The 27,107-nt window shown below is 49.3% G+C and overlaps 3 protein-coding genes across 12 annotated transcripts in view; all 3 read left to right on the forward strand.

Moving 5' to 3' along the window:
* The window catches only part of LOC140913990 (SRSF protein kinase 3), a 57,332-nt gene extending 51,418 nt beyond the window's left edge, over positions 1-5,914 (forward strand). For all 4 annotated transcript variants that reach the window (XM_078853517.1, XM_078853518.1, XM_073350772.2 and 1 more), the window contains one exon: positions 4,725-5,914. In XM_078853517.1, coding sequence (XP_078709643.1) covers positions 4,725-4,981 — 257 coding nt within the window. In that variant the 3' untranslated portion in view covers positions 4,982-5,914. The remainder of the gene's footprint in view (positions 1-4,724) is intronic.
* Positions 5,915-8,999: 3,085 nt separating this feature from the next.
* On the forward strand, positions 9,000-13,314 carry LOC140913992 (putative peptidyl-tRNA hydrolase 2). Its single transcript, XM_073350786.1, has 6 exons — positions 9,000-9,108; positions 9,197-9,268; positions 9,888-9,962; positions 10,261-10,358; positions 10,977-11,091; positions 12,838-13,314. The coding sequence occupies exons 1-6, from the start codon at positions 9,040-9,042 to the stop codon at positions 12,925-12,927; spliced, it is 519 nt and encodes a 172-aa protein (XP_073206887.1). The 5' UTR covers positions 9,000-9,039; the 3' UTR covers positions 12,928-13,314.
* A 5,344-nt stretch (positions 13,315-18,658) lies between these two features.
* SETD5 (SET domain containing 5) overlaps positions 18,659-27,107 on the forward strand; it is a 173,443-nt gene continuing 164,994 nt past the window's right edge. For 6 of the 7 annotated variants that reach the window (XM_073350778.1, XM_073350781.1, XM_073350783.1 and 3 more), the window contains exon 1: positions 18,660-19,481. The gene's annotated coding sequence lies outside the window, so the exon portion shown is untranslated. Of the gene's footprint in view, positions 19,482-27,107 lie in introns of all 7 variants that reach the window. The other variant, XM_073350785.2, reaches the window with a different exon arrangement.

Consider the following 27,107-nt stretch of genomic DNA (forward strand, 5'->3'; position numbering starts at 1 on the left):
GGGCCTCAGACCCATTTTGGACCTGCAGCGCCTCAGCAAGTCTCTCAAGAAGTTGAAGTTTTGCATGGTTTCCCTGGCCTCCATCATCGCCTCCCTGGATCCAGGAGACTGATATGCCTCGCTTGACCTGAAGGATGGTTATTTCCTTATTCCAAGGTCTCAGGCATTTCGTCTGTTTTATAGTGGGCGGACGCCATTTCCAATTTACTGCGCTCCCCTTTGGCCTCTCATCGGCCCCAAGGGTCTTCACAAAATGTATGGCGTCAGTGGACGCTTACCTGAGATGTTGAGGGGTCCAGGTCTTCACATATCTCAATAACGGGCTTATCAAGGGCAGGTCTCAGGAACAAGTGCAGAGAAGCCTTGATCTGCCATGACCTGGGCCTGCTGGTAAATGAGAAAAAATCCACCTTAAGGCCAGTCCAGCGCATAGAGTTCATAGGGGCGGTTCTCAACTCCACGTGAGCCAGAGCCTTCCTTCCAGAGGCATGTTTTCAGGCCATGTAGGACCTGATCTCCCATGTGAAGAACCACCCGCTCACCATGGCTCATAGCTGCCCACGGTTGTTGGGCCACATGGCCGCCTGTATATATGTAGTCAGTCATGCCCGGCTCCGCCTCCAGCCTCTGCAAGTGTGGCTGGTGTTGGTTTACATCCCCAACGGGCATGACCTAGACTGGGTAGTCAGGGTGCCAGATCACATCCTATTGTCCCTGGAATGGTGGATGAGCCCCGGGTTGGTGTTGCAGGGAGTTCCCTTCACAGCTGTGTCCCCTTTACTGACCCTGGTCTCCAATGCTTCGGACCTGGGCTGGGAAGCCCCCCTGGGCAAACTCAGCACTCAAGGCCACCAGCTGCGAGACGATCTGGCCCTCCACATCAAGGTCAGGCAGCTCAGGGGCAAGGTGGTGCAAGTCCTGACAGACAATACTGCCACGATGTATTACATCAAGAGGCAGGGCAAAGCCAGGCCTTTGACAAGAAGCTCCCAGCCTTTGGGACTTCTTTGAGTGGCAGGCCATTCATCTGGTAGCTGCACATCTGCCCAGGAGCAGGAATGTGTTTGCTGATAGCCTCAACAGGACCTTCTTGTCTCACCACGAGTGATCGCTCCATCTGGAGGCTGCCAGTATGATCTTCCGGAAGTGGGGAACTCCCTCCAGTGGACTTGTTCGCGTCCCGTCAGAACAGGAAATGCCACATGTTCTGTTCACTCTGGGGCATGGATGGGGTTCCCTGTCAGATGCTTTCCTGCTCCTGTGGTCAAGGGCCCTGATGTATGCTTTCCTGCCAGTGCCATTGATCCACAGAGTCCTCCTGAAGATCAAACAGTACAGGGCAAAGGTTATCCTGATGGCCCCCAAGTGGCTTCGCCAGCACTGATTCGGCACACTGCTGGACCTTGTGGTAGCTGCCCCAGTGCGGCTACCTTTCTGGCTGGACCTGCTGCCCCAGAACCATGGCAGTCTTCTGCTCCCAAACCTGGTGGTGTTGTACTTGACAGCATGGCTACTGCATGGCTGAATGCGGAAGAGTGGGAATGCTTGGCCCAGGTTCAACAGGCTTTGTTGGGTAGCAGAAAACCCTCCACCAGAGCTACTTACTTGGCCAAGTGGAAAAGGTTCGTGTGTTGGGCTTCAGAACGACGCATCCAGGCTGAGCAGGCCTTGCTGCAGGTTATTCTGGAATATCTTCTGTACCTCAAACTCCAGGGCTTGTCCCTGTCATCAGTCAGGGTCCACCTGGCCACTATTTTGGCTTTCCACCCTCCGTTCCAAGGCAGGTCGGTCTTCGCTCATGACATGACAGCCCAGTTTTTGAAAGGTCTGGAGTGTCTCTGCCCTCTGTGACAGGGTCGGGCCAGATGGCTACAGGAGAGTGATAGAAGGCAGATATATTAGCCCCAGGTTAAGTAGGTCCCTTTTCCCTGGGTAAGGAACTTTCTGGAAACAATTAAGGCAGACAGGCGGATTAGAACACCTGCAGTCAATCAAGAAGCTGCTAGAATCAATTAAGGCAGGCTAATCAGGGCACCCTGGGTTTAAAAAGGAGTTCACTTCAGTTTGAGGCGCATGCGAGGAGCTGGGATCAAGAGGTGCAAGAAGCTGAGAGGGAGAAGGCGTACTACTGGAAGACTGAGAAGTACAAGCATTATCAGACATCAGGAGGAAGGTCCTGTGGTGAGAATAAAGAAGATGTCGGGAGGAGGCCATGGGGAAGTAGCCCAGGGAGTTGTAGCTGTCACGCAGCTGTTACAGGAGCCACTGTAGACAGCTGCAATCCACAGGGCCCTGGGCTGGAACCCGCAGTAGAGGGTGGGCCCGGGTTCCCCCCATCCCCTCAACTCCCTACTTGATACCAGAGGAGTTGAAATGGACTGTGGATTCCACCAGAGGTGAAAGTCTCTGGCCTGTTCCCCGATCCACTAGGTGGATCAGCAGAGACTGCGGGGATTGTTCTTCCTTTCCCCATGCTGGCCAGTGATGAGGCTAACTGAGTGAAGGGCAGTTTTGAGCCATGAAAGTGGCCAAACTGAGGGCTGCCATGAACCTCTGAGGCGAGCAAACCCGCCAATAAGCAGAGGACCCACCAAGGCAGAGGAGGAACTTTGTCACACCTCACATCCGGGAGCTTGTCCTTCTTGGGACTTGAATCTCATGCTGTCGAGACTCATGGGGTCTCTCTTTGAACCTCTGACTTCCTGCTCTCTTCTCTTTCTCTCCTGGAAGATGCAGTAAAGTCTGCTCACAGGGTGTCTGAGATCAGGGCTCTTATTTTAGAACCGCCCAACATATTCTACTAGAATAAGGTCCAGCTGCGACTGAACTCAGCGTTCCTGTGCAAGATAGTTTTCCAGTTCATACTGGCCCGGACATATATTTGCCTGTCTTCTTCCTGAAGCCTCATAAATCGGAAAATGCAGGTTGCACACCCTGGACGTCGGGAGGGTGCTGGCCTTCTTATCGACAGGACGAGGCTGTTTCGCAAGTCAACGCAGCTGTTCATTGCAGGGGCAGACAGGATGAAAGGTTGACCAGTGTCTGCTCAAAGAATTTCATCCTGAATCACAGCCTGCATCTGCTAATGCTACGAGCTAGCGAATGTGCCTTCACTGGCAATAGTCATAGCGCACTCAACTAGAGTGCAATTGTCATCAGTGACCTTCTTGGCTCAGGTGCCCATCTAAGAGATCTATAGAGCTGCTACCTGGTTGTCTGTCCACACATTTACATTCCATTGTGCGCTTACCCAGCAGGCCCAGGACGATGCTGGCTTTGGCAGAGCAGTGCTGCAAGCTGCAAGACCATGAATCCTGAGCCCATCTCCATTGGCACTGCTTGTGAGTCACCTAGAATGGAATCGACATGAGCAAGCACTTGAAGAAGAAAAAAAGGTTACCTACCTTTTGGTAACTGTTGTTCTTCAAGATGTGTTGCTCATGTCCATTCCATTACCCGCCCTCCTGCCCCTCTGTTGGAGTTGCAAGAAAGAAATGAGGGGGTATAGGGCCAGCGCATGATATACAGTACTCACGGGGGCACCACTGCCAACTAGTGTTCCCTCTAATTTTTCCCCACCCATGTGTGAAATGAATTTTATGTGCTATGGAGGTGATGTGTGACAGAGGGTTGGGGTGCAGGTGTGTGAGTGCTCCGGCTGGGGGTGTGGGCTCTGGGGTGGGGCCGGGCATGAGGGGCTCAGGGCTGGGGCAGAGGATTGGGTGCAGGGGCCTCCCCGGCTGCACCTGGATCCCAGGCTGGGCTGGGCTGCCCTGGCCGCGGCAGGTCAGGGCCTCAGCAGAGTTGGTGCCGGGGGAGGGGTCCACCGGCTGCGGCAGGTTGGCAGCCGGGCTAGGTGGAGGCTGGGGAAGGGGCGTCCCTCCCCCGGCTGCGACAGGTCCCCGTGGAGGTTCCCTGAGCATCTACATGGTGCTAAGTAGGTTGCAGCTGCGCAGCTTACAGTGAACTTAGCTGCTGACCCTACAGATACCACTAAGGCAAAAATCTCCAACAACTGCGCACATGGGCACATGCACACCTAGAATGGAATAGACATGAGCAAAACATCTTGAAGAACAACAGTTACGAAAAGGTAGGTAACCATTTTTTTCCTTCCATGGTGCCAACAAGAACTGAGTCAAAAGATAGTCATTATTTATATTTTTCTCATTAATTGTGTATATTTGTAAATTTAACTGACCCACTGGGTACTGCCCATGCCTAACCTGACTTACTGCATGCTCTTTAGGCAAGGACTGTGTCTTCTGTCTTCTGTTAAGTGTCTACCAGACTTCTGGGCCTGTAAAAGCAATAATCATAATAAAGAAATGATACATGAGTTTGCAGTGAGATATGGCAATAAAAAAGGGCCAGTGCATTTTTGGGCTGCATTCACAGAGGCGTCACGGAGCAGGGAGGTGATGGTCTCTGACTTTATGGCCCCTGGTGTGACTGCATTTAAAATATTTAATTCACTTTTGGGCATATTATCACCAGAGCATTCTTGTCATACTGGGGGGAGTTCAAAGATCAGCACAACTGGCTGACAGGTGGCACCTTACAGGTATCGAATAAGTATAAAGAGTGAAGAGCAGGAGAATTATTTAAGGTGGTACAGGGAGAATCCAGGAGGAGGTGGTGTGTAAGAAAGCAGCAAGAGGAGAGGGATTTAGGAGGTTTTTATACTCAATGGTGAAGTATTGTGTTTATGTCGTCTTTGGTAGGTGCTCTCCTACGGATTTCCAGGCTTTTCCCCTGCAGTCTGTACAACACCCTAATGGACAGATACAACTGGACAAAGCATGAGGCTGCTCCATTTACTAGCTTCCTTCTGCCAATGCTGGAATACATACCAGCCAAACGGACAACAGCACTGAAATGCCTTCAACACCCATGGCTGAGTAACCAGTGTCCAGATCAGCCTTGTGACTCCTTCTCTGGAGATGGAACACAGAAAATAAGTTTATTCCACAGGACATAGAACTCTACCAGATGGCAAATCTGTTGAAGATGCAGGCCATAGAATTCATAGTGGAATTCAAGCATTGGCAGCCTTTCTCTCACTGTGTTCCTGTCCTTCACCAGGCTCCATTTCCCTAACACCATAATCCAAGCAGCCTGATTGAGTCTCACGCTCTTTCCTCAGCAGCTTGTCATCTGTTCCTATGGATCCATCGCCTCTGTTCCTGAACCTAGGTGCTTTTACTCCATTACTTTCCCATTTATTGCCACATCTATGAACCTGCCACCAATCTGTCTATGGAGATGGCATAACTCAACTTCCATATTGATTTCTGCAGAAGCTAGACTTCCATTAAAAGAAAAGTTAGGTTTCTAGTCCTCTGTGCAGAGATCTCTAGCCTGCTGCCTGCTGAATGTAGAAAGACACAAATAGCTAATGCTGTAGCCTTCTCCCTCAGCAGGTATAGAAGAGCTAAGCACACTGGAACCACTGTAGTTTCTCTGAATCAGAGTACAGGCAGTGCGAGGAGGCTCCATAAAGGGGTTTCATGGACCGACAGTGGTACTGCTGGAAGCAGATCTTTAGGCCTAGCCCCCTAACCAAGTAGGGAATGTTCATGGGCTCCATCAGTTACTCTAGATTTGGAGAAGCTGCCAGGCTTTGGGAAGGATTTCTTTCCCCTCAAATCTTAAATTCTGTGAGCAAAGCCCCTTTGCTTGACTTTTGCCTGGGGCAGGAATGAGGAAGAGAGGGGACCCGCAAGTCTTTTAGTGTGAACTATCTAATACAGCAGTTCTCAAACTGGAGTCCGCGAGTCATGTCCAGGACCGCCAGCCCCGCCAATCATCTCCTCCCCATTCCTCCCAGTACTTCCTGCAGGCCGCAGAGCAGCTGTTCAGTGGTGTGCAGGAGGTGCTGGGAGGGAAGGGGAGGAGCGGGGATGGGGCTCACTTGGGGGATGGGGTGGAAAGAGGCAGGGAAGAGGAGGGGTGGGGGTATGAAGATGGGGGGAGGGACTTGGGGGAAGGGTAGGGGTGGGGCTTGGGGCTGGGCTGGGGTTGAGCACCCTGGGGAAAATTAGAAGCCAGCTTGGGGGTCTGTGAAAAATTTTAAATTAAAATTGGGGTCCTTGGGTGCTAAAGTTTGAGAACCCGTGATCTAGTACATTTTGATGATGGGTGTTAACTCTGACTCTAATGATGGTGAGTTGCATGTCAACACTGTTAACTATTTCCATGCTGATCATTTTATCAATATTACTCAGCTCCTCTGGGATTACAGGTAGGATGGGGAGGAGAAGAGAACTACCTTCTCTCCCCTTATCTGATCCCAGTACTGGCCTCCCTGATGCCATTTCCACAGCCCAGTTACCACATATGTGGATGCTTCTGTCTCACTGGCCATCCAGGTACCATTGCATTTGCTGAAGCTTTCTCAGTTGGATCCTGCATCAAAGGATATTCCAGCTGTTTTAGCTGCAGTATCTCATCTTTATATTTGTATGTTCTTTATCTTAAGCAGGCCTAATTCTGAAAAGGCTTCAGTTTAATTAATCCCTTTATTTAGGCAGCAGTTCTGCGGAAAAGGACCTAGGGGTGACAGTGGACGAGAAGCTGGATATGAGTCAGCAGTTGCCAAGAAGGCCAATGGCATTTTGGGATGTATAAGTAGGGGCATAGCGAGCAGATCGAGGGACGTGATCGTTCCCCTCTATTCGACATTGGTGAGGCCTCATCTGGAGTACTGTGTCCAGTTTTGGGCCCCACACTTCAAGAAGGATGTGGATAAATTGGAGAGAGTCCAGCGAAGGGCAACAAAAATGATTAGGGGACTGGAACACATGACTTATGAGGAGAGGCTGAGGGAGCTGGGATTGTTTAGCCTGCAGAAGAGAAGAATGAGGGGGGATTTGATAGCTGCTTTCAACTACCTGAAAGGGGGTTCCAAAGAGGATGGCTCTAGACTGTTCTCAATGGTAGCAGATGACAGAACGAGGAGTAATGGTCTCAAGTTGCAGTGGGGGAGGTTTAGATTGGATATTAGGAAAAACTTTTTCACTAAGAGGGTGGTGAAACACTGGAATGCGTTACCTAGGGAGGTGGTAGAATCTCCTTCCTTAGAGGTTTTTAAGGTCAGGCTTGACAAAGCCCTGGCTGGGATGATTTAACTGGGAATTGGTCCTGCTTCGAGCATGGGGTTGGACTAGATGACCTTCTGGGGTCCCTTCCAACCCTGATATTCTATGATTCTATGATTCCTGAATGGTTTGTAAGTATATGCAAATACCACACTTTGATGGGTTTTGGGAATTGAGGGGTAAACACACTAAATACAGAGGGACCCTGGATTAAGTTTGGCAATTCCTCTGAGTGGTCTGTCTAAAGTAACATCCTTTCTCAGACATTGGCCAGTACTTCATGTTGCAGAGAGAGGTGAATGAAACCTCATAAGGGACAATTATGCAGCAGCCTCCCCCTAGGGGCAATTTCTTCGTAAACCTGTTTAGTTGGCAGCTGGTTCATGGCTTGAGGCTTCAGGGTTTACAGACTATGCCTTTTTAATCCTGTTTAATGTAATTGCGATTGTTCATGTTATCCATATAATTATTCAATATCTTTCTGAATTCTGTCTTCAATTATATCCTGTGACTGAATTCCACATGCTGATTATGTGTCTGAGCATTATAACGCAGAGGTCAAATTAGAGGATTGGGCCAAAAGAAATCTGATGAGGTTCAACAAGGACAAGTGCAGAGTCCTGCACTTAGGACGGAAGAATCCAATGCACCGCTACAGACTAGGGACTGAATAGCCCGGCAGCAGTTCGGCAGAAAAGGACCTAGGGGTAACAGTGGACAAGAAGCTGGATGTGAGTCAACAGTGTGCCCTTGTTGCCAAGAAGGCCAATGGCATTTTGGGATGTATAAGTAGGGGCATAGCGAGCAGATCGAGGGACGTGATCGTTCCCCTCTACTGGACATTGGTGAGGCCTCATCTGGAGCACTGTGTCCAGTTTTGGACCCCACACTACAAGGAGGATGTGGAAAAATTGGAAAATGTCCAGCGGAGGGCAATAAAACTGATTAGGGGTCTAGAACCCATGACTTATGAGGAGAGGCTGAGGGAACTGGGATTGTTTAGTCTTCAGAAGAGAAGAAGGAGGGGGGATTTGATAGCTGCTTTCAGCTACCTGAAAGGGGGTTCCAAAGAGGATGGATCTAGATTGTTCTCAGTGGCAGCAGATGACAGAACGAGGAGTAATGGTCTCAAGTTGCCGTGGGGGAGGTTTAGGTTGGATATTAGGAAAAACTTTTTCACTAGGAGGGTGGTGAAACATTGGAATGCGTTACCTAGGGAGGTGGTAGAATCTCCTTCCTTCGAGGTTTTTAAGGCCTGGCTTGACAAACCCCTGGCTGGGATGATTTAATTGGGGATGGGTCCTGCTTCGAGCAGGGGGTTGGACTAGGTGACCTTCTGAGGTCCCTTCCAGCCCTGCGATTTTGTGATTCTATGGCAGGTTTCAGAGGGGCAGCCGTGTTAGTCTGTATTCGCAAAAAGAAAAGGAGTGCTTGGGGCACCTTGGAGACAAACAAATTGGTTAGTCTGTAAGGTGCGTCAGTACTCCTTTTCCTTTTCTGATTCTGTGAATGCACTTGTGGGTCAGATTCATGTGGGCGCAGTGTTTCTTGGCCCCAGCTCAGAAGGGGGTCCGCGCCACAGTACCGCGGGTGCCCGCTGAGCCGTGCCGGTTGCTGGGGGCGGGGCTGTCTGGCCCGGCGGGTGGGGGCAGTGGGGGAACGGTGGGGCACGTGGCCCCGGCTGGGGCGGCCTGGGCGGGGGTGAGCGGCCTTGGCCCTGCAGAGCGGCTGGAGGCGGGGCGCAGAGACGAGGGACGTGGCGCGGGGGACGTTGGGTCGCGGAGGGGAGGGGCAAAGGACAGCGGATGACGGGGGGCATTCCTTGCCGGGGTGTGGGCGTGGCCGGGAATCACATGGAAGCGAGGAACAAATCGGATTGGGCTGGCTACGGCGGGCGCAGCCAATAGCGGAGCGGAGCGGCTGCAAGTCACGTGGTGGGATGGAGGCAGATGAGGCGCTGCTGGGGCCGTTGCGGGAGCTGGGGGTGCCTGAGGCGGCGGCGCGACAGGTGAGCCGGGGTGACCCCTGCCGGGCGAGCCGGGCCGGGCCTGGCCTGGCCTCGCCTCGCCTCACGCCGCGCTCTCTCCACCCTGTAGGCGCTGGCCCTGACCGGGAATGTGTCCGCGGAGGCTGCGGCGCAGCTCTACTTCGGCGGCCTGGAGAGGCAGGTAGGAGCCCGGGGGGGCCCCTGTCCTGGCGGCGCCCCCCCCCCGCTCGCTCGCGGAGCCCGGGGCCCCTGTCCTGGCGGCGGCGCCCCCCCCCCCCCGCTCGCTCGCGGAGCCCGGGGCCCCTGTCCTGGCGGCGGCGCCCCCCCCCCCCCGCTCGCTCGCGGAGCCCGGGGCCCCTGTCCTGGCGGCGGCGGCGCCCCCCCCCCCCCGCTCGCTCGCGGAGCCCGGGGCCCCTGTCCTGGCGGCGGCGGCGCCCCCCCCCCCCCGCTCGCTCGCGGAGCCCGGGGCCCCTGTCCTGGCGGCGGCGGCGCCCCCGCTCGCGCGCGGAGCCCGGGGTCCCGGCGGCGCCCCCGCTCGCGCGCGGAGCCCGGGGTCCCGGCGGCGCCCCCGCTCGCGCGCGGAGCCCGGGGTCCCGGCGGCGCCCCCGCTCGCGCGCGGAGCCCGGGGTCCCGGCGGCGCCCCCGCTCGCGCGCGGAGCCCGGGGTCCCGGCGGCGCCCCCGCTCGCGCGCGGAGCCCGGGGTCCCGGCGGCGCCCCCGCTCGCGCGCGGAGCCCGGGGTCCCGGCGGCGCCCCCGCTCGCGCGCGGAGCCCGGGGCCTCCACCCAGGTTTCTTTTCCAGGAGCAGGCGGATGGTGGCGGCTGCTACAAGATGGTGTTTGTGGTGAACATGGAGCTCGCCATGGGCGTCGGGAAGGTAAAGTTCACGGGTGGCCCAGAGAAAGCTTCGAGCAGCCCAAATTCTGGCCGGCCAAGGTGCGGGGAGGGGGTGGTCGCCCGCCCTGCCCAGACTGCGGAGCCACCTGTGAAAAGAGCTAGGTGCCAGCCAATGAGAGGTTTGGGGTCCTTTTCCCCTTCAAATCTGGGAAGGTGATGGACTGCCTCCTGCTGAAGGCCTTACTTGAATGCAGAGGACTTGTGCCCCTATTATCACACCAGTGGGAGGAGTGGCTTCAGTGGCTCACCCTATTCAGATGTAATGTTTCATCTTACAGATAGCAGCCCAGGTTGGACATGCAGCTGTTGGCCTGTACCAGTTAATACAGGAAAAATCCACTGGGAGGGAGATGATCTGCCAGTGGGATGAATGTGGGTAAGATGGTAATATGTGCCTGACAGACAAGTGTCCAGGCATCCCTTTGAATATATGTTGTAAAATTCAGAGACAAAGTGGAGCACTCTGACTCATGTTGGTCAGGCTTCCTTGTTGGGAGGGAGGGTAAAGGATTGAAATAACAGGCAATATCAAAGACTAAGCTTGAGGGGCAGTAGCAGCAGAGCTTTCACACTGGATTCTCCTTGGCTGTCCCTCTTAATCTCCCCTGTCACTAATTTAGCATTCTCACTAAATGGTTCTTCAAGCAGTTGTCTGAAATGGTTGAACAGATAAAGGTGAGTCGACATCAGAATGTTCTCATTCTACTTGGTAGTTAAAAGGGCCAAAAGGGGGAGGAGCCTTTCTGATCTGGGTTTTTTGTGTCTCTTGTAGATAATTTATCTGACATTTAACTTAATAAATTCAGAATAACTATTCTCATATCTGAAGCAAATGGGTTTGCAGTTGCTAGATGAATGGGAGATGGATCTCTAACTGTTTTGTTAGGCTAATGACTTCCTTAGCTTGTACACTGCTCCCCTAGTCAAGCAGCCTGTGATAAGAGGTCGCAGGACAGTAGGTGCTCTTTCTGATCACTTGCTTTTTCCTTGTTAGTGCAAAGAAGGTTGTAGTTCAAGGATCAAACACTGCCCACCTGATGGATCTCCGAGCATTGGCTTTGAGCCTGGAGCTGCCAACGTACCTGGTGCAGGATGCAGGGAGGACACAGGTAACCAAGTTAGGAATTGAGGGCATGTGTGTAACTAATACAATACATTTGGCACTTTAAAAGGGCCAATGTCCCAAAGCTTGAAAACAATTGTGAGCAAAACTGGAAGGAAGAATTTAAAACAATATGAATAATAATTGGAAGTCACTCTAAGAAAACTTTACTAGATGTCTTAAAAACCCCATCATTCAACAATTATCAAATGATTCTTCAGTTAAACTGTTCTAGTTAAGGGATTTGAAAGAAGTGATTACATTTAAAAAAAATTAGAGGGGGAAAGTAGACACTGATAGCAATGACAATAAATTAGCAGTTTCTGGAGTAATAGTGTTCCAGAACAGTGCAATGCGATAACCTGTAATCACTGAGGGGGAGAGTGTATGTGCCTGTGAGTGAGCATGCCAAACACAAGGTCATACATCTAGGATCCAGGAATGTAGATCCTAGGGATGTAAAAGGTTAACCGGTAAGCATTAGGCTTACCATTAACCAACCTTAACCATTAGCCCCAGCTATGTCGGACTGGTTGGCTGGACCCACTTGTAGGCTGGGGGACTGCATCCTGGAAAGCACTGACCCTGATAGTGACTTAGGGATCAGGGTGGAAATCAGCTGAATGTGAGGTCCAATGCAGTGTTGTGGTTGAGAGCTAATGTGATCCTTGGATGATGTAGAATTAGGGAGGTGGTATTAACTTTATATACAACATTAAGGAGATTACTGAAATGCTATGTCCAGTTCTGGTGCCAACACTCTAAAAACATGTTGGAAAGGGTTCTAAGAAGATCCACAAGAATGATTTGAGTTTTTATTGTGTGTACTTTCCAGACTAAAAAAGCTAAATCTATTTAGTTTATCCAGGAAGTTGAGGTGACTTGATCAATCTGTAACAGGGGTGGGCAAACTTTTTGGCCCGAGGGCCACATCTGGGAATAGAAATTGTGTGGTAGGCCATGAATGCTCACAAAATTGGGGTTGGGGTGCAGGCTCTGGGGTGGGGCCAGAAATGAGGAGTTCAAGGTGTGGAAGGGGGCTCTGGAGGGGGGGCTGGGGATGAGAGGTTTGGGGTGCAGCAGGGTGCTCCAGGCTGGGATCAAGGGATTTGGAGGGCAGGAGGGGGCTCAGGAATGCAGACTCTAAGTGGCGCTTACTTCAAGAGGCTCCCAGAAGCAGCAGCATGTCCCTTCTCTGGCTCCTACGTGGAAGCGTGGCTGGGAGACTCTGTGTGCTGCCATATCTGCAGGCCCTGCCCCTGCAGCTCCCATTGGCTGGGATTCCTGGCAAATGGGAGCTGCAGGGTCGGCACTTGGGGCAGAATGGAGCCCCCTGGCTGCCCCTACGTGTAGGAGCCGGAGAGGGGCCATGCCGCTGCTTCCGTGTGGAGCGGTCCCCAGACCTCGCTCCCCAGAGGGAGCTCAAGGGCTGGATTAAAATGGCTGGCAGGTCAGATCCAGCCTGCAGGCCATAATTTGCCCACCCCAATCTATAAGTACGTACACAGAGAGAAGATCTGATGGTGGAGGACTCCTGTCAGACCAAGGCATGACAAGATCCTATGGCTGGAAACTGAAGCTAGACAATTCAGACTACAAAAGGTGCAAATTCTTAACAGTGAGGATAATTAATCATTGGAACAACTTATGGATATGGTGGACTCTTTCACTTGAAGTCTTTAAATCAAAATTGAATGTTTACCATCATCTGAATTGCTGTTGACACAATTGCATGTCCATCTCTCCACTGCAGATTCCAGCTGGATCCTACACTGTACTTGCCATTATCGGAGAAGAAGGAATAATGAATCAGGTGACTGGGAAGCTGAGGCTGTTGAACTGAGAGCAGCACCAAAGCCTATTTTGGGCTGTACCTGACTACATGCCGTGGAATTTGCAAGTGACCTCTCTGCAATGTGGAGAAAGAGGCATCTGTTAACAGCATCTCGGGCCCTTCAGAGAGTCATGGGAACCAGATGGCTTCTCTCCTTTCTGCCTGCTGGAGCTCAGGGGAGGCGTGCTGCTGGAGTGAAGAGGCAGCACTCTTCTTCTGTCTGAGGGAGTCCGTCTTGCTAGCCCAGGATGGTGAGAGGCAGGGTTGCTGCTCTGCTGCAAGTGGATCAGAGAGACTGCTGCACAGTTCTACCTCTAGCTTCCCTAGAATTGTCTTGGAAAAACAAGGCTTGTATTTTCTGAAACGTGCTTATGAACAAGATGAAATTCTGACATACCTTGCCTTTTGCTGAAGTCTGTGTGGTGAGCTTATGACTCTGTTCATTCCCACTGTCAATATAGCCTGAAATTCTAGAGTCTTATTGGAATCCAGGGAATGTACACTGCCATGCCGAGGATGGGAGGGCTTTTTATTTTTGTGGAGGGAGGTGTATGTCCTTTCATCTCCTGCATAAAAATGGGTTTCAAATATTGGATGATTAAATGACTAAGAACATAGGTTTATGGGGGTCAGCTAGATAAGAAGGGACAATAAACCTTCCTGTTTCAGAGCTGGGAAGACATTTCCCTTATGGGCAGGTTATTCCATAATTGCCTTCTACGGGAATTTCTTGCACTTATGTATCTGGGACTGGCCACTGTCAAAGACAGGATATAGGACTAAGTAGACCGGGATGGCCACCCTATGGCTCTGGAGTCACATGAGGCTCTTCAGAAGTTAATATGTGACTCCTTGTACAGGCACCAACTCTCCAGTGTGCCGAGGGTGCTCACTGCTTAATCCCTGGCTCTGCCACAGGCCTTGCCCGCACTCTACCCCTTCCCACTCTCCCCTGAGCCTGCCATGCTCTCACTTCTCCCCCAGAGCCTCCTGCGTGTCAGGAAACAGCTGATTGGGAGATGCTGATTGGTGGGGCTGCCAGTGGGCAGGAAGCACTGGGAGGGGAGCTGATACAGGGCTGCTAATGTATTACTGTGGCTCTTTGACAATGTACATTGGTAAATTTTGGCTCCTTCTCACACTCAGGTTGGCTCCCCCTGAAATAGACACTTGGTTTGGCAATGCCTATTCTTCTAAAGCCTATTCTGGTAGTATAAATTGAATAGCGGCAGGGGTGCAGGCTTGATCTTGTTATGAAATATACTGTTGAAATAACTACTGTAGGTGAGGAAAATGGGTATTAAATTAGGATTAATATTTCACATTCAAGAGGGGAGGGAGGTAATTTTTTCCCCACCCCTAACATCCTGCTTTTAGGTCTTGGTTGTGGTTTTGTAGCACATGTGCTTAGGTGGAATTTCTAGTGAACTTTATTCAATCCAGTTGGTAGAAAATAGCCCTGGGTGTTTTGGGTGACAGTAATGGCTTTTAGTTATGTGTAGGCTTGGCTGATTGTATCTGTCTTTAGGTACTGGCCGATGGCAGCAGCATCCAGGTTTGCATGGTTCTGTAGTGTTCATTTTTTGCCCATAACACCTCCATGCCAAGTACCCCATACAGAACAGTTCTGGAATTGGAAGAGGTGAAACTGTGGCTGTCCCATGAACTGGATCTTATTACTGTGGTCTGAACTGCCAAGACAGGTTTTTAAAAGTTACATATACTGAGGGGGGAAAGAAGCAGAGGCATTGCTTTGTCATAAGGCTTGTGACGAGAACCTGCTTAGACCTCCTGTATTCCCTATGGAGAGACACTTTTGGCTTACACGATATGGTCTCCACGCTAAACTTGGAGGCTTGTTAATAAGCAAGGTGTTGATGTGCCTGAATAGTTTCTTGGGGGGGAAACCCTCATGCTTGTCTGTAGTGTCAGTGTTAGAAGATAAGAACAGCCAGACTGGGTCAGACCAAAGATCCATCCAGCCAAGTAGCCTGTCTTTCGTCAATGGGCAATGCCAGGTGCCCCAGAAGGAATTAAGAGAACAGGTTAAAGTGATCCATACCCTGTAACGCATTCCCAGCTTCTGGCAGTGTAGGTGCTTAAAGTTCACTAACAGCACTTATTATCTGTTTGTACTTCACCTGCGTAGCAAATTTAAGACTTTTTGTCAAATTATAGGAACGTGCCTATGTTGCAGATTGCAGTAGAACGTGCAAGATGTTATGGAAATAAGATCCTTTGCTGGAGTAGAGGTGACCATTTTTATGGCAGTCACAAACTTCCTGAAGTCAGGGATGACTTTTAATGGAAACAGTGCTGTTAAGCACACAAGTAATGTTGGATATTTATAGCTAACTGTAGTTGCCCAACAACTGGTAGATGTTTTCTGTATCATATGTTAATTTAAAGAGGGAAAATAGGTTTGTGAATGAAAACTGATGGGTGCCATCTGAATAAGATACTCCACCTGTAAGAGTTGGAGGTGCCCTATAGAGTGGTAGAATAGCATTAAAATTGAAGCACGAGACCTGGATTCAAGACATCTGGATTCAGTTCCTGGTTCTGCCACTTTCTCCCTGTTTGTTTGCTCACTATAGAAACTGAGGCTGTATAAGTACCTAGATTTACAAAGTGATGCTGCAGAATAACCATGCAACTTAAATTGCACTAGTAGCCAGAGGCTCCCAGTAGCTCCTCATTACGCCCGGTGTGGTACAACCTGACATGGACCCTGTCCCAAAAAGAAGTATTTCCTGATGGTTGTACTGTTCTGATTTGGTTTTTGTTACAACTTGTGTTACCTAGGGAGGTGGTAGAATCTCCTTCCTTAGAAGTTTTTAAGGTCAGGCTTGACAAAGCCCTGGCTGGGGTGATTTAATTGGGGATTGGTCCTGCTTTGAGCAGGGGGTTGGACTAGATGACCTCCTGAGGTCCCTTCCAACCCTGATATTCTATGAACTTTTATTTGCCTTCAGGAAGAGAGTAGAATATCCCACTTTCCTTCTTCCACTTCCCTTTTCATGGGGGAAGGGGGAGTGGTTTCTATAGTTGCCTGGCTTATTCAGCATTCCCTTTGTGTATGACTCAGGGGCAGTACAGGAAATGCTCTTGTTGTAGATTCTCCATTTGCTGTGGCTGAGACTCTGGGAAAAGGAGAGAACCCATGAGTTCAGTGGGGTCCTGAAACAGCTGCATGTTGAATGATTTGAATGACTGTCTGTTTTGAACATATCTGATAAGAAAAGGTGCTACTGAGTGCACTTGAATTCTTGCCTGCTGATAGCAGCAGATTTGCTTAGGCTGTTCCTGGGTAAAATATGAGCACAGCTGTCAGGTATGATGTGGTTACAACATCTGCTTTGGAAGAATCATTGGATGAGATGCTGAAAGCTCTGCATAGTCACCTGTGTGCTCTACAATCTCAGGGATAGGTAAAACCAGGAAGACACATGGCCCACGGTAGTTCAAGATATTCAGTGCCAAACTCTATTTTTTTTCAAACTTTGAGACTGTTCCACATGACGACATCATGATGATGCAGCTAGAGAATTTAATGCTTTGGAAACATTCTAACTTCCAGAGTTTCCCTAGATTTTTTTTTGGCAGGCACTGTACCAGAGATTGGGGTGAGAATGTCTTCAGAGTCTCATCTGCCTCTTGCTGCTCTAGGTGGCACTCCTGTTATGTCCTGTCTTCTCTGTTGCTATATCCACCGTGAGTAGCAATCTTCAAAGCAGCAGTAGTGATGAGGTGGAAAACCCTTTGCCACACCAGCTTTGCTAAAGAGGCAGTAGGTAGGTGAAGATATTGAGACTGTCTGCATTGTGGGGGAGATGGTATTTGAAAGGATTATGGGGAGAGCAGGCCAGGGCAGTATCCTCTTAGAGTGAAGGTAGCGAGACTGGAAAATGGGGCAGGGTGCCTGCTGTAGTGGAGATGAGGATTTCACTGGAGAGTGCTGAGAATCCTCAGGGTCCAGGCAAAGCTTGAGTGAACTCTGAATTAAAGAACATAATAGACCTGTTGCAGTATAGAGAGGAGTAAGATGCCACTTCCTGCTGTCCAGTCACATGCTGTGCCCTATGTACTTAAAATGACTTCACAATATGTATCTTGTCATACAGTGTGTGTAGAGACTGCATTTCCTCCACAAGATGGCCCTCAATTGTGTTTCAGATAAGACTCTGGGAAGCTGCATCAGTTTGTTCTCTAGATCCTGCAAGAGGATGGGAGGAGTTAGGCTGTTGGATTATATGCCTGATTCTAAGTGAATCAGGCTTGGGGTTTTCAACTTTTTTTTTCTAGCCCTGTGCTGAGATCTCTGAGATTAGTGCAGTGACTAAAGTGACAGGAAGCATGTTGGCTGCACCACTATTAAATGTGTCCTCCATTTGGCATAGGAACAAAGCCATGAGGAAAAAATGCATTACCCACAATGTTCAGTAAAGTATCAGGAGGTAGCTGTGTTGTCTGTATCCACAAAAACAAGGAGTCCGGTGGCACCTTAAAGACTAACTGATTTATTTAGGAATAGGCCTTTGTGGGTAAAAAACCCACTTCAGATACATCTGAAGAAATGTTTTTTTTACCCATGAAACCTTATGTCCAAATCTGTTACTGTTCAGTAAAAGTAACATGAAAAGGCAGCTTGTCCTCTTCAGACGTTTTGCAGTAGCCCCATCCCCTTGCACTAGCGACAGCGTGACGAAGACCTTGAGGAAGACGAAGCCACTCTTTCCCTTGGGAAATCAGTGAGGAACATGCTTCAACGGGACTCATCCTTCAGCTGCAGCTGGAAAGCTGCCGGGGAGACTGGCTCCAGTGTGCAGGGAGGCGACCCTGGCACACTTTACCTTGTCATTAGGTCCCCTCAGAGCATCCAGGAATTAATGTTCGCTTTCCTACAGCGAGCGAAGACGGAGTTCAGAGGGCAGGGCCTGGTCCACAGCTGCCCTTCGCTCAGTTAGCTGACCTCCTCCCGCAGAGGCCTGCGAGCAGAACGCTGCCAGGCTGGGAGAAGGGCTTGCCTGGGCCAGCGTGTCTCTCTCTCGGTGTTACAGCAGGCGGGTGATAGGTGTGGGGCGAGAGGCGGGCCACCAACGGAGGGGCAGTTAACCAGCTCGCCGCTCGGGGGGGCGCTGCGCGGGTTCTCCGCAGGGCTCGCCGCTCGGGGAGGCGCCGCTCGGGGGGGGCGCTGCGCGGGTTCTCCGCAGGGCTCGCCGCTCGGGGGGGCCGCTGCGCGGGTTCTCCGCAGGGCTCGCCGCTCGGGGGGGCCGCTGCGCGGGTTCTCCGCAGGGCTCGCCGCTCGGGGGGGCCGCTGCGCGGGTTCTCCGCAGGGCTCGCCGCTCGGGGGGGCCGCTGCGCGGGTTCTCCGCAGGGCTCGCCGCTCGGGGGGGCCGCTGCGCGGGTTCTCCGCAGGGCTCGCCGCTCGGGGGGGGCGCTGCGCGGGTTCTCCGCAGGGCTCGCCGCTCGGGGGGGCCCCCCCTTTCAGCAAGCCTTACCGAGGGGCGGGCGCTGTCCCCGGGTCTCTAAGAGCTTCCCAAGGCCCAAAGCCGCCCGCTCCAGCGGGCCGCGCCGCGCGCAGGGCAGGCCCCCCAGCCCGGCCTGCGGCTGGAAGGGGAAACCCGACCGGCCGCGTCTCTGCGCGAGCCGGGCACCAGGCGCCGCGGGCCGGCGCGTCACCCGCTCCGCGTGCGGGGGCGCGCCCCAGCCAGGAGCCCCCAGGGAGCGCGCCTCCGGCGCGCGGCCCCCTTCGTCGGCTGGGCGGGGAGGGAGGCTGCGTGCGCGTGCCCTGCGAGCCCTAGGAGTCCGGTTCGCAGACCGCCCCACCCCTTCTGTCTGCCACGTGTCCCGAGGCGGGAGTTACACTCCGGGAGAGGGGCGCACCCACGTGGTGCAAGCGGCGCCGAGCCAATCATAGGCCGGCTCTTCCCCGCTCACGTGGCGCAAGGCGGATACTTGTCCCTAACTGACGGGAAGCTCGGCCAACCAGAGCATACTTTCAAGACGGCCTGATACACCCCGTAGCCAATAGGAACCGCCCTTGAAGCTGCGGCGGGGCTCCTGTACTAGCAGTAAGGCAGCCGCTCGCGCCTTTTCTGTGTCGTCGCTACCCCCGTCGCAGTGGCAGCTTGGGACACCAATAGGAAGCCGCCTCTGTGGCGAGAGCCACTGGGCGGGCCAACTGTAGCCAATGAGATGTGGGAATGGGCGTGGCCTGCTCAACCAGGGGCCAATCGAAAGTGTGAGGAGGTGAGGCTCGAAGAGAGGCTGCTGCCAATATATGGTTGAAATGGGTGGAGCTAGGCGGCGGTGCAGCCAATGGGGAGTGGCAGTGGGCGTGTCCGGATGGCCCCTGGCGCCAGCGCTGGGGAGCCCCGTGCTCTCAGTGCCGTTTCCGCCAGGCCCGTGGAAGAGGTGCAGCCCCTGGTGCTGAGGGGGAGGGGCCGAGGCTGCTGCCGCCGCCGCCGCAGAGGGTCTCGGTCCCGTCTGCTGCCCAGGAAACGCCGTGGCGCCGAGCCGGGCCTAGTGGTGCGCGGGGGCCCGGGCATCGGGCCGGCCAGGTAGGGGGCGGGCTCTGGGGGGAAGGGAACCCCGGGGCGCCCGCAGGGTGACGGGCCCGCGGCCTGCGTCCCCGGTAGCACCTCACGGGTGCCGGCCGGCTGCAGCCGCTCCTGACCTGCCTCTTTCTCGTTGTGGCCGCCGCCGCTCGCTCGCTGCCCTGTCTCCGTCCCCGCGGGACTGCGCGAGAGGAACTCCGCGCTGGGGGGTTGGCGGGGGGGCACCCGCAGCCCAACCGCGCGCGGGGCGGACCGAGCCGAGCCCGGGGGGGGCGGGCCGAGCCGAGCCCGGGGGGGGCCGAGCCGAGCCCGGGGGGAGCCTTGGGTAAGCCCTGAGGCGGGGGGGGCAAGCGGGAGGGAATCTCGGCTGGGTGTGCGGAGGTGTTTGTACAGATGGGAGCCCCAGCCAGGGTATGGGGGACTACCCAGCTCGGGGGCTGGTGGGGACGGGGACTCCTCGCTCGCTGCCAGAGGGAATCATGGCGTTTCTCCTCTGTGTGTGCATCTGCCTGTCTTGGGAGGACAGAGTTGTCGCTATCGTGGTCGAGGGTGATTTAGATTCTGATTAATTCAGTTTGTTTTGGTTCCCAGGCAAGTCTGTGTGTGGGTGGTGGCCGGTACAGTGGAGGGCTTTGTCAGTTGCCTTTGAGCTGCTTGTAGAGAGAAGGAGAGGGGAAAGTCACTAGTGTGGGAAAGCCCCCTTTTGTGCTAATCACGTCTAGTCCAAAATTATTGCTTCACAGGAATGAGAGGATCACCCTCTGTCTTGAAGCAGCCTGCTCTGGGCTGCTGTTTCCTTTCCTGTCCCTGCTGTCAGCTCTGAGCTGCTGGTCCCTTCGGGGTATGGGGGAGGAGGTGTTTGACCTGCATTTTCTGCTTTCTCATGGTGCCTGTACAGTGTGCTCACTAATAATCCTCTCCTCTTTTCTTGCCTTGTGCTGGAGGCTGCAGCACGGATTTTCCTGCATTGGGTTGTCTGTCGTGTGTTTCCTGCTGGGTGGCTTCCCAGCCTCCCTACCTGGCTGTTTAGGCTCAGGACCTAACTAAAACACAGTTCATGTTTTTAACAGCATACAGCTGTGACAAGGTCACCTGTGTCTCCAGCAGCTCGTCCTTGGATGCCAATGGCCTACTGTTCAAACAGAGCTCCTTTGTTGTATGTCATATGTCTTGTAAAATGTTGGGCTTGGCTGTCTAAGCTGGAAAGTGGCTCTGGGAAGAACTTCACATTCCTGTTCCCTGACAGAAGGAAGGAACCGAGATGTGGTTCCTTGTGCTACTAAGCGGGGAAAATTGATGTAATAAAGGGGATTCTCAACCAGCAGCAGATAGTCTGTTGTGCAGAGGGGTACTGGGATTTTATTGTACAGTGATTAAAATATACTATTGGGATTCTTCCAGCTCTCTGCAGAGGCCAATGCTGCTTTAAGGAGATAATAGCTCTTTGCAGGCCTTGCAGTGGCCTCCTGCAGTCTCTCTCTGTCCCATTATGTAATTGGAGTGTTTAAGGTTCACTCAGGCAGAGGTTGTGGGCAGGAGAGTGAATTAATATCTTGTGGGGGATGGGACTATTGTTGCAAAACCCATGATTTTGGTAGCATTATTTTTTTTTAATTTCCAAATTGACACTCTGGAGGTGTTGCTGTTAAAAGCAAAAATCTAAGGCTAGACAAAGAGTTCAGTATGCCCTTAATAGGGAGTAGGAGTTTCCCTTTTCACCTATGAAGGAGGTACTAGGAATTTTTCTGTAACTGGCCCAGGAAGTCATTTTGTTTCCAGCCTTCTGGCTTGAAGCACAAAGGTGAAGGAAGGAAGGAGGGTGTTGCTTTGCTTTGGATCCTGTGGGTAAGTGTTCAAGGCAGTGACAGCAGCTGCAGTTGGCTCTGGAGCTCTGGTTGCTACGTGAGAAGCTTCAGTAGTGCTGGCTGCTGTCTCCAGGGAAGGACAGCAGAACAGCCTCCATTAGTACTGTGCTTAGGAGATGGCTGGTTCCTGTTCAGAGAAAGGGCTTTGCTTTTGCATTTCCATAGCTCTGAAGCAGAAGTGTGTAAATCTTGCTCCAGCTGGATAAAACTACAGGCTGGATTTCATTGTTTGGTTCACAGAATTGCACTAGTATGTGGGCTGGAAACCCTGAGCTGGCTTTTTTTAGTTGTTTCCAGCTAAACATACTAGTGCAATTCTGTTCAAAATTCAAAACTGTTCAAAACTAGTTTCCACTGTTGCTGTAGCCGTGTTGGTCCCAGGATATGAGACACAAGGTGGGTGAAGTAATATCTTTTATTTCACCAACAGAAGTTGGTCCAATAAGAGACAAGTTTTTGTGCTCCACAGAACTGAAGAGTTTGCTGGAGCTTGAAAGTTGTCTAGTAAAAGGTATTACCTCACCCATCTTGTCTCTCTCTATGCAAAATTAGGACAGTGAGAATTGATACGGTTTTCCTATAGCAAGAGAGACAGTTGTAGCTTTGGATCTGGGACTGCAATCTACATCTGACTCCAGTCTCCTTTCCAGTTAGTCATACAGCCAGATGCTTTCCTTATTGTTCGTATGTCTCCTTCCTCCCCTTCCATCGGCTGGGCCCCATTTGCCTTATTGACTGGAATTTCAGCTGTGTGCAGTGGGTGTGTGCTGCAGACACCAGCCTGCTACTGCTGAGAGGGGATTTTCCATTCACAGCAGAGAACAGTCAAAATAGTGGCTGAGCTCAACTTTGGAACTAGCAACAAAACATAGTCTAAAGAACTTTCCCCCTTTTGCTGTACCCGCAGAGCAAAATGTATAGCATATAGCCTCTTCTGCAGTTGGATGCCTACAAAAAGATGTAGGAAATACTTTCCCTTGGCTGCTGAGCCATTTTCCCTGCTGTAGATAGTGAAATATATGTCAAATGCCATCTCTGCAGACATGTCACTCTGCCTGCAACATTTAATGTAGCAACAATTTGCAGGATCTGTGGCAAAGGGCCATTTTTGCCACCACTGTGTATTGTGTGAAGAGCAGCTGGCAGGCAACACTGCAGTGGACTGTCTAATTGGTTTTAATAGAGATTTCCTTTTTAGGAGAAATAATTGACTTAAAAACTATTTAAATCTAACCACTCTACTTTTTGAGGTACATCTTGTGTTGGACTTTGTCTGTACCATGTTGAATTATTGAGATAAAAACATACCCCCAATTAAAAATATATATTTAAAAATTAATATATCTGAAAACTTGAAATTTGTATACATAATTCATGTAACAAAGTGATAAAGCTATATGTAAAACAAGTGTACCCCAGTGTTTGAAAACAGTCATGATCTTAGCACAAACCAGATGGGCGTTTTGCAAAGAAAATCTAACTACTAGGCTTTCTTCATAAAATATCATGTTAGTTTGTAGTTTTCTGATTAACTGTACATTTTATCTAAACTAATGTTTGTAATAAATTTGCTTGACTGTCAGAAATAATTTTCTCATTCCAAAACAATATAATTGATGCATAACATCTTATATTTGAGTTGGAGATCCCACAGTATTTTAGAAAGTAAATTTAGAGTAATCTCTTCATGCACAAACTGAAATGTAGCCACCTTGTGGGTGGAACGTGGCAGTTATTTAATAGTACACTACAACAGGACAGCAGTAATTACCCCATTTAGAATTTGGACAGGGCACCAGGTCTTACTTCCTCGCTTGTGTAAAAGGCATGAAGGGATCTTCAGTAGTTGCACGTTAGACTTTATTTTGGGCAGTGCCCCCAACACAATAAATGGGGCATTAATTCACTGCTGACTCAGTGAGAAGACAATACTGACAACACTTTCTAGACCACCCTGGGATTTGTTGGAGTTGTCCTGACCTGAATGCAACACTGATTAGCTAATGATATCTGAGATTACAATCCAAGGTGGTATGACCATTTTTTACATATACTTTAATTCCCTTTTACAGTAGCTGTCAGTTGCAGCCAACTCTCATTTTGAGATGCACTGTTTTCATTCAAGCTAAGTTAGAAAAAAGTTTAATATTGCAATATTTAAGAGATACTGTTGGAGCAGATTTCACCCCAAGTTTATGCTCTTTAAGAACAAACCTTTAGAAAATTTAAGATCAGTAGAAATGTTACATGAAATATACAAGTATTTCCAGTGGAAACAGTTTTTTTAAAATACTGCACTTTCTGTAGCTGAAATACTGGGGTTTAGTGCATGATAACTTGAAAATGAAATTGGCAGACTGACTTGTCTGTCTTCAGTGTTCCAGCTGAGAGAAATGCAGCAAGTCAGCTTTTGAAAAATATTTAATTTTTTAATGCGATAACAGACAAAAATGTGGATTTTAAATATCTTGAACAGTGTTCCTTTAAGGCACTGTGGTAATACAAACATAGCAAATGTACAAAGTTCAAGAAATTCAAAAGTCAAGGTTCACGTAAAGTTACTCTGCTCCTGTGCATGCACATTGGACTTATTCTTTGAGCTGTTAAATGCATAAGTTAATGTATGTAAAATATGCTAATGAAATATTAAGGTTGTAAATTTTTAGTACACATCAGGATATAAGTATGTGAAGGTTTTTATAGTAACATTAGCATAATCAGTATTGTGAGCAAGTAATGAATATATATTTAATTAAATACACATGTGATATGGGCAAATGAAGATTAATATGAACACCTTAACAGTTCTGTGTCTTCACTTATTCGCTCTTAAATAAACCTATTACATTAACCACTTTTGTATTTAATTTTTTTGGTCTTTTACACATGGTTATTAGGCTGATATGCACTCTAAAGTCCCATGCTTCATGTAAAGGAATAGGCTGTGGCAGCAGTTAGTTTGTAGCACCTTTGCTGCTCCTGTTATTTCATTTGTAGACAGTAAGTCTGGGGTAATATGACAATGACATTGATGTTTACATCATAAAGTATCTTGACAATAGGAAAAGGGGACTAACCTTTAATCATAAGCAAAAATTAGACATCTAGAAATTGTGGACTCTACAATTTTTCATGTCTTCAATTTTCTCCTTTCCTTGCTGAAGTTGCTGTTTGGCAGGAATTTGCTCTTCCAGTGGCACTTTTCCAGTATTCCTGCAGCAAGTCTTCCTAGCAGCAGCTCCTGTCCCTACTGAGCAGGGAGATTATGCAATTTGCCTGGTCTCCTCACTGAGCTACAAAGGGGTGGGGCTTATTAAGTTGCTGAAATCTTAGCTAATTCCCACTGAGCATACTGAAGAAACAATTTTTCAGCTGCTCTCAGTTTCTAATTTTTTCTGTAATTAGCAAAGATGCATTCTTCCTCTTGGAGGATGAACTATGTGACAAGTCTGGAGATTTTTTGTTCAGCCAATTTTCAGTTACTGGAGTCTTGTGATAATTTTCCTTTACTTTAGAAAGTGCCTAAAGAGATTTTTTAAAAACTTCGTCTAAGGGCTGAGATCAAGATTGAAAAGTTATAGGCCCCAAAGAAGAAATTTGCAGAAAGTGAAAACAAGTTACATTGGAAATTTGTACATAACTTTATCACTAACATTTGCAACTGTGAACCTTATAGAATGGTATGTGCAATGTGTTCTAGTGAACATTGTTCTGGAAATCATAAATGTACAAAAATCCTGAAATTCTAAGCTTAAGTACTTAGATTTAGTGGCTCATAACTTGGAGCGCATAGGATGGTCCGGTGGTTAGGGCACTGGGAGACCTGGATTTATTTCCCTGCTCGCTAATAAAAGGAGTACTTGTGGCACCTTAGAGACTAACAAATTCATTAGAGCATAAGCTTTCGTGAGCTACAGCTCACTTCATCGGATGCATCTGAGGAAGTGAGCTGTAGCTCACGAAAGCTTATGCTCTAATAAATTTGTTAGTCTCTAAGGTGCCACAAGTACTCCTTTTCTTTTTATGGATACAGACTAACACAGCTGCTACTCTGAAACCTGCTCTCTAATGATCTGTTGATCTTGAACAAGTCACTTAGCCTCTGTGCTGTCGTTTCCCATCTATAAAATGAAGATGATGCTTCCCTATCTCACAGGGTGTTGTGAGAATAAGTATATTAAGGACTGTGAAGTGCTTTGAGATCTATGGATGAAAACCAATGTAACACATAGCCCTTCCAAGTAATAATAATGCCTATGTTTGAACAAAGCTGGTATTTCAATCTCTCTCTCACTCTCATAAAAAAGCAGTTTAAAAAGGAAAACTTTGTTTACCCACTTAACTCCAAACTAGCTGAACTGATCTTTTTCTCACTTAAAAACAAAATCTTCTGGGTTGAGATAATCTGAGAAATTTTATCCCTTAAAGAATTTTAAGAAAACTATGAATCGAAAAGGAGTTTAGAATGGAACCCCATATCACCCTTAGTGTGTTTATAGTCAGAAGAGAGACTGAAAATGTCACCACTTTACCTGTTGTTAACAGATGTTGTGTTTGTCATGGTTGCTAACTTACTGATTCAAACAAGCCTATTCCCGTTGGCCCTGCAGAGCTCATTCCACTCAAGGAGAGTGATCTAGGTTCTCTACCTGTTGAGTCAGTGGCAGAGGAAACAGTTTGGAGTGCTGGTGCTAAGATAATCCTTTTTTATCTTTGAAGTGAACCAATTTGGTATGCATGTTGCTGATAAAGAATGAATATGAAATCACATATGTAACCATGCTTCTTAACTGAAGCGTATCTATTGATACCACAGGACAAGATCAAGTTTAAGGAGGAACTTGGAGGGTTTTTTTTTTTTGACAATACTAAACGATGTAGTGGGGGTTTTTTGTGCACAGACTTCCAGTGTTGCAAAAATAATTTGACATTTGAGCTCACTATTTATTGAGGACTGTATTGTATAAAAATGTCTTATTCTTTTGTTGAATGAGCAAAACATATTCTATTAAATTTTGAATGCCTCTGGAATTAAACTTGCAGTTCATATATTAAACAGTAAGCTCATCTCAACCTTAAATATAGTGGTGTTACCTCCCCATTGTGATATTGTTTTAAATACTTTTAGTCATTTAAATTCATGAAACGGTATGGGAATTCTCCAATGACCAAAGTATGCCTTTAAATCATTATGGCTATTAACCAAAGATACTGCTTAGTGAATAAGTTTCTACTGTGTTCTCAAGGTTTTGACTTCAGATCCTGTAAAGTTGCACTTCATAATAAATGTTTCCAATAATGTGATTTTAGATTAATTTTTAGTACTGCAATAAGTGTGATCCACTATGTTCTGCTATACTTAAAAAAGAAAAAGAAAGTTTACCATAGCTATTTTCTTTAGGAAAAAGTTACATGTTTAAATGGGCAAGTTAAGTAGGATGTGGTTGGGATTCACTTGGCTTCCCATGTGCAATTCAAAGCATCTTTGTAGATTTATGAATTCTTAGGGTGCAGGGAATGTGCTTGGGGTGTTTCACTGGGACTCAGGTGGTGTGGTTATTTGACTCTGCCACAGTCTCCCTTGTAACTTTGAGCTAACACTTAGTCTGCATTTGAGTTCCTCATGGAAAATGGAGGTAATGCTTCCTTTCTTCCTCCTTGCTTGTCCTGTGTTTAGTTTGTAAGCTCTTCAGGGCAGGGACCTTTTACTTTGTGTATTTACAGTGCCTCCCACAATGGAGGCTCAACGTCAGTTGGGGCCTCA

The sequence above is a fragment of the Lepidochelys kempii genome, chromosome 7 (assembly GCF_965140285.1).
Source record: "Lepidochelys kempii isolate rLepKem1 chromosome 7, rLepKem1.hap1, whole genome shotgun sequence".
NCBI lineage: Eukaryota > Metazoa > Chordata > Testudines > Cheloniidae > Lepidochelys > Lepidochelys kempii.

Coding starts and splice junctions, on each gene's coding strand:
- LOC140913992 (XM_073350786.1), top strand. CDS start 9,040: ATGGAGGCAGATGAGGCGCTGCTGGGGCCGTTGCGGGAGCTGGGGGTG. Junction 9,269..9,887: donor TCGGCGGCCTGGAGAGGCAG/GTAGGAGCCCGG, acceptor TTTCTTTTCCAG/GAGCAGGCGGATGGTGGCGG. Junction 11,092..12,837: donor AGGATGCAGGGAGGACACAG/GTAACCAAGTTA, acceptor TCTCCACTGCAG/ATTCCAGCTGGATCCTACAC.